The sequence below is a fragment of the Bison bison genome, unplaced genomic scaffold, assembly GCF_000754665.1.
Source record: "Bison bison bison isolate TAMUID 2011002044 unplaced genomic scaffold, Bison_UMD1.0 scf7180017864456, whole genome shotgun sequence".
Taxonomy (NCBI): Eukaryota; Metazoa; Chordata; class Mammalia; order Artiodactyla; family Bovidae; genus Bison; species Bison bison.
Genome location: NW_011495018.1, coordinates 9,668,890 through 9,682,700, shown reverse-complemented (window position 1 = coordinate 9,682,700; position 13,811 = coordinate 9,668,890). Strand labels below are relative to the sequence as shown.

Genomic DNA, 13,811 nt, shown 5'->3' with positions numbered 1-13,811 from the left:
CAGCTGTTTCCCCATCTATTTCCCATGAAGCGGTGGGACCGGATGCCATGATCTTCGTTTTCTGAATGTTGAGCTTCAAGCCAACTTTTTCACTCTCCACTTTCACTTTCATCAAGAGGCTTTTGAGTTCCTCTTCACTTTCTGCCATAAGGGTGGTGTCATCTGCATATCTGACGTTATTGATATTTCTCCCGGCAATCTTGATTCCAGCTTGTGTTTCTTCCAGTCCAGCGTTTCTCATGATGTACTCTGCATATAAGTTAAATAAACAGGGTGACAATATACAGCCTTGACGAACTCCTTTTCCTATTTGGAACCAGTCTGTTGTTCCATGTCCAGTTCTAACTGTTGCTTCCTGACCTGCATACAAATTTCTCAAGAGGCAGATCAGATGGTCTGGTATTCCCATCTCCTTCAAGAATAAACATTTTTAATATTGATCTGACAAGTCTAGACAAATCCACAGCTACACATTATAAAGTTAGAGATACAGAAAATAAAGGAAGAAGAAAATGGCAATAATTTCGAAGTACTGAATAATTCTTGTACAAAGAAAAAGTATCTTTTCTGAAATACGCACTTCCAAAGTTACAAAATATGAATGCTTTTAAACAATCAGTTCTAATTTCACAGAATCACAAAGATACCACAGAGTCCTGAATAGTTTTTAATTAGTTTTATGCAAAATGCAATTAAATAAATAAGAAAAATAAAAGATTATTATAGGGATCAGTTGTAAACACTCTATTTTTAAAATTTGCTATATAACATGGTACCGAGAGACAGATCAGGTCATGTTGAAAATATCAGTACATGGGCCACCGAAAAACACATAAAAAATCAACTATGGACCATATTTCTTTTTAAATCAACTAGTGATTTAAAAAAACAAATCAACCCTGATACTTTTATAATTCAGAGAAAAGCACATATGCAATAAATAAAATAATCTCAAAGTATGTTTTACCTTGATGCGAAAATCATGATTATCAGAGAAAACAATGGGAAAAACAAAGAGAAAAAAGTGATTCAATGACAAACAAGGAGAAAAGAGACAAGCTCCCAGACAAAACTCTCAATCCTCCTCTTTCCTCTACCACATGTACAAACAGACAGGCAGGAATGAAAATAAAAGCAAATTATTTTCATGAGACAAGACCCTAGTCTTTTTATCATCAGGATAATGCACCTAAAAACATGTGTGCTATGTTACATACATTTGCAGTAACGGACATAAAAAGGAAACCATTTTTGGATGAGGTCATAGAGTCAATGGACAGTCAGGGACTCCCTGGTCCTGTTCTATATACTTTATATAATTGTACATTTCTTCCAACAGACTCAGAGGGCTTTAGTTCATTTATGCCAGATTCATATAATGTTTAATTAATTATAATACATACACACAAACATCTGGTCCCATGACTTCATGGGAAATAGATGGGGAAACAGTGGAAACAGTGTCAGACTTTTTTGGGCTCCAAAATCACTGCAGATGGTGATTGCAGCCTTGAAATTAAAAGATGCTTACTCCTTGGAAGGAAAGTTATGACCAACCTAGATAGCATATTCAAAAGCAGAGACATTACTTTGCCAACAAAGGTCCGTCTAGTCAAGGCTATGGTTTTTCCAGTGGTCATGTATGGATGTGAGAGTTGGACTGTGAAGAAAGCTGAGTGCCGAAGAATTGATGCTTTTGAACTGTGGTGTTGGAGAAGACTCTTGAGAGTCCCTTGGACTGCACGGAGACCCAACCAGTCCATTCTAAAGGAGATCAGTCCTGGGTGTTCTTTGGAAGGACTGATGCTAAAGCTGAAACTCCAGTACTTTGGCCACCTCATGCGAAGAGTTGACTCATTGGAAAAGACTCTGATGCTGGGAGGGATTGGGGGCAGGAGGAGAAGGGGACGACAGAGGAGGAGATGGCTGGATGGCATCACTGACTCGATGCACATGAGTTTGGGTAAACTCCAGGAGTTGGTGATGGACAGGGAGGCCTGGCGTCCTGTGATTCATGGGATTGCAAAGAGTCGGACACGGCTGAGCGACTGAACTGAACTGATATATATACACACAAAATAGGGATGACAAAAAATATATAAATAATGTAACATTTAAAAACCACTGAGCGGCTCTGACAGGGGAGCTTAAATAAATGCATAAACTAAACAGCAAAAGCATCGCAATGACCTCTCACACACTAGGTAAGATGGATACCTTAAAAAGGGAATTACCATCAGACAAAAGCCAACACAGGAGCTGTGGGTTTGATCCCTGGGTCAGAAAGATCCCCTGGTGGAGGAAAAGGAGAATCCCATGGACAGAGGAAGCTGATGGGCTAAAAGTCCATGGGGCTGCAAAGAGTGGGACACGACTGAAGCAACACACACACACTGTGGCCTCAGCTCTACCAGTGTTGTATCTAAATACGGATATGCAAGAGACTACCAGAGCAACAAATTACGTGCTATCTAACAGAGTTTCTACTGTTACATAATGAAATGTAATCAAATGAAGAAATATATGAAGTTCTATACGACCCATTACAATTGTCAAAAGCAATCTTACCGGAGCGCAGAGTAGACACCCAAAGACAGAAATGAATAATCAGGATCGTAGTACAAATATACAGATGATACACAGTATGGAAGAATGTCAATCACCCCCACAGCAATGATCTTCCCATCAAGCCAGTACTGCTGGTGAAAGGAGCCATAACCACAATCTGGTCCATTAGGGGAATTCTCTGTCTGTGAAAAAGTAGACATAGAAACAGCTTGTCACTTTTATCCTTATATTAAAAAATATTAATAATTAACTTTTTCTATTTGTATTTTACTCAGCGAGTAACTCCTAAAATTTCTTCTTTTTTGCAACTATCTTCTGACTCTCAGAAGAGTCATATCCTGCAAAACTTTTTAGTTGTAGAAACACTGATATAACACAACAATAGAGAAAAATTAACCTAACATTTTTTTCAACTTATTTTTTCTGTTCCACGCAAAAGCTGGGAAAGAAATGATGAATGAGAGAAAGATGGAGAACATAAAAGTGAGGGCTAAGTGCAAACAGGTGACCTATCCTCAGCTGCCAGCCAGGCCTGGTCTATGACCACTCTTGCGTTCATAAGGCATATGAGCTCATCATTTTTTCTAGGTACAAGTTCCTGCGTAAGCACAAAGAGCTACGACATTTCTCTCTATTAGCCAAAGGATAGTGCAAGTTATCCCCTTACCATTATTTTAATGCACCCATAATCCCACAGAAGAAAATGCCACAAATTTTTCTAGAGATTGCAAAATATAACCATTTTCTGTAAATAGTTCATGATATCTCTCATTTTAAAATTCAACATTAATTTAAATATAACTGTTATTAAATGAAAACCATACTGTGAAAATTATGGAGCACCATAAGAAAATGCTTTGTCAGAAACTGAATGAATGTTAGAGATTAACAATTTAAGTGAACAAATATATTAATAACAAAACTTGTGTAACATATTCACACACTCAAAGTCACTGAGAATGTATATGGAAAAAGGCTAGAAGGGAATGAAGGAGAATGAAAAAAGCAGGTTTGTTAATAATAAAACCAGAAAAAGACATTACAAGACAGGAAAACTATGTAACAGTATCTCATAAACACAGAAGGAAAAATCCTCACAAAATATTAGCAAATCAAACCCAACAATGTATATAAAGAATTACACACTATGACAGAGTGGGATTAACCCCAGGTATGCAACGTTGGTTCAATTATTAGAGAATTTAAAAAAGAAAAGCAATTAATGTAATCCAACCATCAAAATAGGCTAAAAGAAAAGTACGATCATGTTGATTGGTAGAGAAAACACATTTGACAAAATCCAACACCCATTCATGACTAAAAGTTCTCAGCAAACTATGAATAGAGAAACTTCATCAACTTTGTAAAGTACTCATACAAAAAAATCTACAGCTAACATCATACTCAACTGTAAGAAACTGGATCATCTCCCCCTAAAATGGGGAACAAGACAGTGATATCCTCCTTCATTACGTCTATTCAACATCATACTGGAAATCTCAGTGTAATAATATGAGAAAAAGAAATAAAAGATATTCATATGCACTGAAAAGAAAAAAAAAACTGGTTCACAAATGACATGACATACCATGCAGAGAATTTCAAAGAATCAACAACAAAAGCTGAAACTAATGAGCAATCACAGGCAGATTATAGGACACAAGGTTGACATGCAAGGCAACTGCCCCTATTCACAAGCAATGGCTGGAATTTGAAATTAAAAACACACCATTTAAAAAACCATCAAAAAAAATTTACATACATAAGTATAAATCTAACAATATATTCAGAATCCATATGCAAAATACTACAAAACTATGACAAAAGGAATCAAAAAAGACATAAACAAATGGAAAATATTATATGTTCATTTTGACTGAGATGTCCATTCTTCCCAAGTTAAGTCTTCAGACTGAATGCAATCTCAATCAAAATCCCAGCAATTTTGTGAATACTGGCAAATTAATTCTAATGCTTATATGGAAAGGAAAAAGAGTAAGAATACCAACACAATACTGAAGAACAACAAAAGTCGGAAGACTGACACCACTTGACATCAAGACTTACTATAAAGCCACAATAATCAAGCTTGTGTGATACTGGTGAGAACAAATGAAACAACAGAACAGAATACAAAACCCACATAAATACAGTCAACTGCCCCTTGACAAAGAAGCAAAAGATAATTCAAGAGAGAAAGATCGGTCTGTACAACAAAAGGTACTGTACCAACTGGACATCCAGATGCAAAAAAAAGCAGTATCTAGTCAAATACCTCGCACCTTTCAAAAAAAATTAACTCACAATGGATCACAGACTATGTAAAATGTGAATCTTCTAGATGATAATGCAGGTAAAAATCTAGGAGACCCTGGGTATGGCGATGAGTTTTTAGATAAAACACCAAAAAGCACAATCCATGAAGGAAATAATTGTCAAGCTGGACATCACTAAAATTAAAAATCTCAAGTCTGTGAAATACATTGTTACGAGAATAAAAAGGCAAGCCACTGACTAGAGAAAACATTGCAATATATATCAAAAAGAACTGGTATTCAAAAAAAAAAGCACTCTTAAAATTCACAATGAGAAAACAACTCAATTAAAAACCAGGTAAAATATCTAGTGAGACACTTCACCAAAGACGATGTACAGACACCAAACAGGAATACAAAAGATGTTCAAATAATAAAAAGACTCTCAATATCATTTGTTGTTAGGAAACTGAAATTTTTTTTACAAAAACAGAGTATTACACAGCTATTAGAATAGCTGAAATCCAATAACCTCAATATCAAATGCTGGTGAGAATGCAGAGCAACAGGAATTCTCATTCACTAAAGGTGGGAATGCAAAATGGTACAGACACTTTGATACCGACACTGGACATCCAGATGCAAAAAAAGCAGTATCTAGTCACAGGCCTTAGATCTTTCAAAAAAAATTAACTCACAATGGATCACAGACTATGCAAAATGCAAAACTTCTAGATGATAACATGTTTGGTGGCCAAACACAAAATGGAGAAACGTTAAATATTTATTGCTAAGTGAATGAGATCAGTGTGAAAATGTGACAGATTATACAATTCCAATTACATTCTATAAAAGGCAAAACTGTTGAGAAAGTAAAAGATCAGTGGTTGCCAAGAAATTGGGAGTGTGGGGAAGGATGAACAGATGTAGCACGGGGGACTTACAGGATGAAACTGTTCTATGTAATAGTGTAGTAGAGCAAACATGACATTATGCACTTGTCAACACTCACAGAATTTCACAACATGAAGAGTGAGCTTTAATACAAGCAAATTAAATGGCTGATTCACTTTGCTATACAGCAGAAACTGTCCATAAGTCCATACTGATATAAATGATTGAATAAACTAATACATGAGGAGGAAGACACCAATCTCCCACGCAGAATTGTAAAGAGCTTATGCAGATACTCTGTCTAAACTGAGGGAAGCGTGAGTGAGTGAGTGAGTGAGTGAGTGAAGTCGCTCAGTTGTGTCCGACTCTTTGCGACCCCGTGGACTGTAGCCCCCCAGGCTCCTCCATCCATGGTATTCTCCAGGCAAGAATACTGGAGTGGGTTGTCATTTCCTTCTCCAGGGGATCTTCCCGACCCAGGGATTGAACCCAGGTCTCCCGCATTGCAGGCTGAAGGGTTTAGAGGCCGTCAAATGGACATGACCTATAAAGGCAATTTTGATGGTTTTACATAGAAATGACCTCTAATGGAAGAGAACACAAATGGCAACTATTTGAGATACATTTCTATGTAAAATATAGTTTGCACACAATTCAGCATTTTAAATGAGCACTCTGCAACGGAGACCAAGTATCAATCATCTCTTGAGGTTTTATAATTCACTACTATTTCAGTGGGGGCTGCACACAGTGACTTCTTTCCCAAAAGCACAGTTTGGGAAAGGGGTGGGAGAGTAACTGAGCAAATAAGAGAACATCTACCATGGTGCTAGCAACATCAGTGATTTCTACAACTTCCGATGATGTAGTTAAAATGGTGCTTAGACAGTAAACACATCTTTAACCTTTTAAGAGCTTCTACCAACTATAATAATAAATGTCAAACCCTGGTTTTAGCATTCACTGTCACACATGGCATCGCTCTTTTAAAAAACCATTACTATTTCTCTAGAAACAGATACAGCTTGAAGAGCAGAAGGGATAAGCAAACAGAAGTATTATACAAAAGGAAAGCAGAAAGGATATTAACCTATTGTATCTGCAACACCTGAATTAATGTCAATCCTCTAAATTGTTAATAGACGTGAGGCCTAATCACCTTAGAAAATAGAATGTTCCAACTATGTAATAAAAAATAAACTCTACATATCATAGAATTTTATGAAAACCATCTTTTAAATATAAGCCCCGAGGCTCACAGGAATGAACTCTCTGTCTTTAGAAGGTACTCGTGCAGGAGAGCAACCAGTGCAGTGACAGAGAGACAGAAACAAACTGTCAGTTCATGATGGGGAAGCCGGGGAGCCTGTCAAATGTGAGAAAACCTCCAAGGCAAAGCTAACTGGATGACTTTGAAATGAGTCTAAATTCTTCCATGAGTTCAGTTTAGTGTGTCATTCCAAGGCTCATTAAATCAAATGAGTGTGTTCATTCATTCATTTAAAAACGTATTTATCAAGAACATAGTAAGTACGGACTCAATAAGCACATTCTCAATAAATAAATAACCGATATATTCTGTTAGCCCTAAATATGAATCAGCCCTACATGGTGTACTAGCCTGAAAACCTTTTTTTCAAACTGCAATTACCTTCTCAGTTTTCAAAGTCCATCACCGCTCTCATCTCCTGGATCTCCCACTGGTTCCTTCTCCTACGAGTCCAGTCGTCACCAATTTGCCCTACCAGAGGCATTACTCCCCCCTCTCAGTTCCACGTGAGTTAGGTATCTTCCCTATCTGCAAAGCATTGCATATAGACAGGGGCTGTTTTATAATTACTTAGCAAAAAACTACCTACTCTGACTCCCATCACATCACCTGAGGAAACCGGAAATCCAGGAGTCAACTAAGCAATAAACTGGTCATAAAATCACGGAGTTATTAAATGACACACAAATTGGCCTCCGAGCCCCTAAGTCAATGCTAAACAAGAAAACCAGCTACTTTTAAATGCTTTTAAATACGCTCACTTCTCAAATATCCTTCATCTATCGAAGCTGGTAAACAAAGCAGCATGAAATACAAAGTGCTTCAATGCAGGGTTAAAAAAATTTTTTTTCTGAAAATCTGCTTTGCTGTACTCCTCTTCTTTCCATCATGCTTTCTGACAATTAAAACATGAGTGATTTCCTTTTCCCCTCGTGGGGTCTTCACTGACCTAATTTTAAAAAACAGATTTCAAAAACGGAACACACTCCAATTAAAGACAGATACGAAGATATTTTTCTAAAACTATATCTGAGACGTCAGCACTACTGTTAACAATGATCTACTAGTCTCAACTTGCTAAGTTAATCAATATTTTCAAGCTTTTCAACAAGTACTTGGCAGCTGCGGAAAACAGATTGGAAGTGAACCTGAAATATTGATTCCCTCAGCCCCCTTTGCAGCTGGAACAGCCAGAGAGCTCCCAGATCACTCACTTCTGGCTGGGGAAGTCTGAAAAACAGCAGTGTCCAACACCATATACTGAGCTGATCTAACTAACATACTTGATGTCTGTCTATGCACACATATATGTGCTGAATCAGCTACTTTTAAACACTTTTAAATAAACTCGCTTCTCAAATATGCCTCATCTATCCAGGTCAGTAAACAAAGCAGCATGAAAAACAAAATGTTCCAATGCATGGTTAAAGAAAAAAATTTTTTTTTATCTGCTTTGCTGTACTCCTTTTATTATTCCACCTGACATAAAACTGCCGTAATAGAATTTCTTTCCCTCAAACACAACCCCTTAATTCAAATTATGTAATACTTTAAAACATGGAAGGCGCACAAAGAGTTTGAGGGACAGAGTGAAGGAGATAAGAACAGAAAGAACAATACTTAGATCTGTGAAATCAGAAATCAGCAGAACTCTTGGACTTGATCTCCAATCTTTCAACAATATCCTTAAAACCCAGACTCACTGAACTTGATCAAGCCACAGGCTTCACCATGCTGTGACGTGGACACTTATTGATTACAAGTGTGTTAATAAGCTGAGTTCAGTTCAGTTGCTCAGTCATGTCCGACTCTTTGCAACCCCACGGACTGCAGCACGCCAGGCCTGCCTGTCTATCACCAACTCCCGGAGTTCACTCAAACTCATGTCCATTGAGTCGGTGATGCCATCCAGCCATCTCATCCTCTGCAGTCCCCTTCTCCTGCACTCAATCTTTCCTAGCATCGGGGTCTTTTCAAATCAATCAGCCCTTCAAATCAGGTGGCCAAAGTATTGGAGTTTCAGGTTCAGCATCAGTCCTTCCAATGAACACCCAGGATTGATCTCCTTTAGGATGGACTGGTTGGATCTCCTTGCACTCCAAGGGACTCTCAAGAATCTTCTCCAACACCACAGTTCAAAGGCATCAATTCTTCAGCACTCAGCTTTCATCACAGTCCAACTCTCACATCCACACATGACCAGTGGAAAAACCATAGCCTTGACTAGACGGACCTTTGTTGGCAAAGTAATGTCTCTGCTTTTTAATATGCTGTCTAGGTTGGTCATAACTTTCCTTCCAAGGAGCAAGCGTCTTTTAATTTCAAGGCTGCAATCACCATCTGCAGTGATTTTGGAGCCCCCAAAAATAAAGTCTGATACTGTTTCCCCATCTATTTCCCATGAAATGATGGGACCAGATGCCATGATCTTCGTTTTCTGAATGTTGAGCGTTAAGCCAACTTTTTCACTCTCCTCTTTCACTTTCATCAAGAGGCTTTTTAGTTCTTCTTCACTTTCTACCATAAGGGTGGTGTCATCTGCATATCTGGTGTTACTGATATTTCTCCCAACAATCTTGATTCCAGCTTGTGCTTCTACCAGTCCAGCGTTTCTCGTGATATACTCTGCGTATAAGTTAAATAAGCAGGGTAACAATATACAGCCTTGATGTACTCCTTTTCCTATTTGGAACCAGTCTGTTGTTTCATGTCCAGTTCTAACTGTTGCTTCCTGACCTGCATACAGATTTCTCAAGAGGCAGGTCAGGTGGTCTGGTATTCCCATCTCTTTCAGAATTTTCCACAGTTTGTTGTGATCCACACAGTCAAAGGTTTTGGCATAGTCAATACAGTAGAAATAGATGTTCTTCTGGAACTCTTTTGTTTTTTCGATGATCCAGCCAATGTTGGCAATTTAATCTCTGGTTCCTCTGCCTTTTCTAAAACCAGCTTGTACATCTGGAAGTTCACGGTTCATGTATTGCTGAAGTCTGGCTTGGAGAATTTTGAGCGTTACTTTGCTACCGTGTGAGATGAGTGCAATTGTGTGCTCTTGACCTTGGACATAGGATATCTCCTCTTGGCCGCTCCTGTGCTGCGCTGCGCAGCCGTGTTAATGAGTAGCAACTAGAAATCATCTTTATTGTAAATTTAAACCATCAGGTAATATAGATTTGTCACCTTTACCTTCACTAGGTTACAAAGAGCCAAATCATTCTGTCCCTTCCATTAACTCCCCAAGGGGTTCAGGCTCCCAGTATTAGATAGGCCTCCCAAGTCACTGACTGGTCTCCATGGAGTGTTTTGAGAATTCTACTTCAATTCTTGGGATCGCTGCATTTCTTTAACCCCTTACTAAGTTAAGGACTTTTAATAGTTAATACTCTTAAAAACACAGCAGATGAGACAATGGCAGATTGTACAGGAAAACACATTATTTGGGAAAGGGAAAGTAACAGCGGTGCTGCCTCAATGAAACAGCATCACGAACTCAGCAACACTCAAACTTCTCAGCCTCAAAACCCCTTTACACTGACAAAACTGAGGACCCCAGAGAACTTTTACTTATTGAACTGTGTCTGTATACACTTACTGTATTAAATACAAAGACCAAAATATGTTCCAAAAGTATGTTCCTATTAATTCACTTAAAACAACAATAAATCCAATACATGTTAAACATACTTTAAGAATTCCTGTATTTTCCAAAACCAAAACAAATCTAGTCAGGAGAACGGCACTGTCGAACATTCCTGCACATCCTGTGCAGGTGCGTGTGTGCTCAGTCATGTCCAGCTCTGTGCAACCCCATGGACTGTAGCCCATCAGGCTCCTCTGTTCATGGGATTCTCCAAGAATACTGGAGTGGGTTGCCATTTCCTCCTCCAGGGGATCTTCCTGACCCAGGGTCCAAACCCACATCTGCATTGGCAGGCAGATTCTTCGCCACTGAGCCACCAGGGAAGCCCCCATTCATACTTTTCAAATGTAGATGGAGAAGGAGTCTATAAACTGTAAACTGCAAACAGAAAGGAAGCTGGCCACAGTGACGGACTCCAGGATTCATAATCAAGATACCTGAATTTGAGCCCTAACTCCCCCCACTGTACAATTTCTGTCTATTTTATCTTAGCAAGACAATAACTTCTTTTAAAAGCATCCATTTCTGCATTATAAAACAGGAATACTACTAGGCACCTTCAAAGGTAGCTCTGAAAAATAAATGACAAGGCACAAACACTCTGCAGATTGAGCAAATTTAAGGACGTTTTTGTTTCAGCTTTAAGGGGTCTGAATGACACATCCTAAAAGACTGTGTCTAAGAAATTACATCAGTAGCTCATTGAATAGCAAACTTGTACAAGCTAACAGAACCTATCTTCAATTTCCTTACAAACAGCTCAGTAATGAGATTAGCAATATGCAATAGTTCATCTTTCTCATGCCTGCAGTTTATCACAGTTTCAGATAAGTGAAAGAATAAGCAAAGTTATTTTTATCAGTTCCTAAATTTCAAGAATTCAGCTGATAACAGGAAAAATACAACAATAAAGCTCATGGCTAGCTATACAAAAGAAAAAAATGACTTAAATGTTGGGGAGGATGGTACGGCTTCGGTGATTAATGAGCTATGCAGTACAATACCAAAGGTGCTCTGCAGAAACGACATCAATATTAATGGGCGAATTCAGGCTTCCGGCTAAATGGTTCCCAAAATGCATGTATATTTACACTGATAAAGTACACCTGTCTCCTTACCCACCTGCTTCGATGTGCCTCAGTTATGTTTAAAACAGACACTGTTACAACTTAAAGAAACAGGCAAATGAGGAGTCATACTCCATATGCACTAGAAACAGCACTGGGAGGACTGACTCAGGGGTTCAAAGCCTGGAAAAGCGGAAGTCGTCAGGGGCTACGCAAGGGCAGGACCTGTGTTCTCCTCCCTGCCACACCATCCAAAAGTAACTCTGCAATCACACCTGTTCACATACAGATCTGTGATTTGCCAACTGATGTCCTGAATTTACAGTTTACTGAGGCTTCCTAAGGTAAGCATTTTAAGCACCTGATTAAAAGTGCACTGTCTGAAAATGACAGTAACGCTGAAGAAGCTGAAGTTGAATGGTTCTATGAAGACCTACAAGACCTTTTAGAACTAATGCCCAAAAAAGATGTCCTTTTCATTATAGGGGACTGGAATGCAAAGTATGAAGTCAAGAAATACCTGGAGTAACTGGCAAATTTGGCCTTGGAGTACAGAATGAAGCAGGGCAAAGGCTAATAAGAGTTTTGCCAAGAGAATGTACTAGTCATAGCAAACACCCTCTTCCAACAACACAAGAGAAGACTCTACACATGGACATCACCAGATGGTCAACACCAAAATGAGACTGATTATGTTCTTTGCAGCCAAAGATGGAGAAGCTCTATACAGTCAGCAAAAACAAGACCAGGAGCTGGCTGTGGCTCAGATCATGAACTCCTTATTGCCAAATTCAGACTTAAATTGAAGAAAGTAGGGAAAACCACAAGACCATTCAGGTATGACCTACATCAAATCCCTTATGATTATACAGTGGAAGTGAGGAACAGATTTAAGGGACCAGATCTGATAGACAGAGTGCCTGATGAACTATGGACAGAGGTTTGTGACAATGTACAGGAGACAGGGATCAAGACTATCCCCATGGAAAAGAAATGCAAAAAAGCAAAATGGCTGTCTGGGGAGGCCTTACAAATAGCTGTGAAAAGAAGAGAAGCGAAAAGCAAAGGAGAAAAGGAAAGATATAAGCATCTGAATGCAGAGTTCCAAAGAATAGCAAGGAGAGATAAGAAAGCCTTCCTCAGCGATCAATGCAAAGAAACAGAGGAAAACAATAGAATGGGAAAGACCAGAGATCTCTTCAAGAAAATCAGAGATATCAAGGAACATTTCATGCAAAGATGAGCTTGATAAAGAACAGAAATGGTATGGACCTAACAGAAGCAGAAGATATTAAGAATAGGTGGTAAGAATACACAGAAGAACTGTACAAAAAAGATCTTCATGACCCAGATAATCACGATGGTGTGATCACTCACCTAGAGCCAGACATCCTGCAATGTGAAGTCAAGTGGGCCTTAGAAAAACATCACTAAGAACAAAGCTAGTGGAGGTGATGGAATTCCAGTTGAGCTATTTCAAATCCTAAAAGATGATGCTGTGAAAGTGCTGCACTCAATATGCCAGCACATTTGGAAAACTCAGCAGTGGCCACAGGACTGGAAAAGGTCAGTTTTCATTCCAATCCCAAAGAAAGGCAATGCCAAAGAATGCTCAAACTACCGCACAATTGCACTCATCTCACATGCTAGTAAAGTAATGCTCAAAATTCCCCAAGCCAGGCTTCAGGAATACGTGAACCGTGAACTTCCAGATGTTCAAGCTGGTTTTAGAAAAGGCAGAGGAACCAGAGATCAAATTGCCAACATCGGCGGGATCATAGAAAATGCAAGAGAGTTCCAGAAAAACATCTATTTCTACTTTATTGACTGTGCCAAAACCTTTGACTGTGTGGATCACAATAAACTGTGGAAAATTCTGAAAGAGATGGGAATACCAGATCACTTGATCTGCCTCTTGAGAAACCTATATGCAGGTCAGGAAGCAACAGTTAGAACTGGACATGGAACAACAGACTGGTTCCAAATAGGAAAAGGAGTACATCAAGGCTGTATATTGTCACCCTGCTTATTTAACTTATATGCACAGTACATCATGAGAAACGCTGGGCTGGAAGAAGCACAAGCTGGAATCAAGATTGCAGGGAGAAATATCAATA

The 13,811-nt window shown here is 38.8% G+C and overlaps 1 protein-coding gene across 4 annotated transcripts in view; it reads right to left on the bottom strand.

Annotated features, from left to right (window-relative positions):
- Window positions 1-13,811, bottom strand: part of ATE1 (arginyltransferase 1) — a 161,124-nt gene that overhangs the window by 84,857 nt on the left and 62,456 nt on the right. For all 4 annotated transcript variants that reach the window (XM_010859227.1, XM_010859229.1, XM_010859228.1 and 1 more), the window contains one exon: window positions 2,569-2,750. In XM_010859227.1, the coding sequence (XP_010857529.1) occupies window positions 2,569-2,750 (182 nt within the window). The remainder of the gene's footprint in view (window positions 1-2,568; window positions 2,751-13,811) is intronic.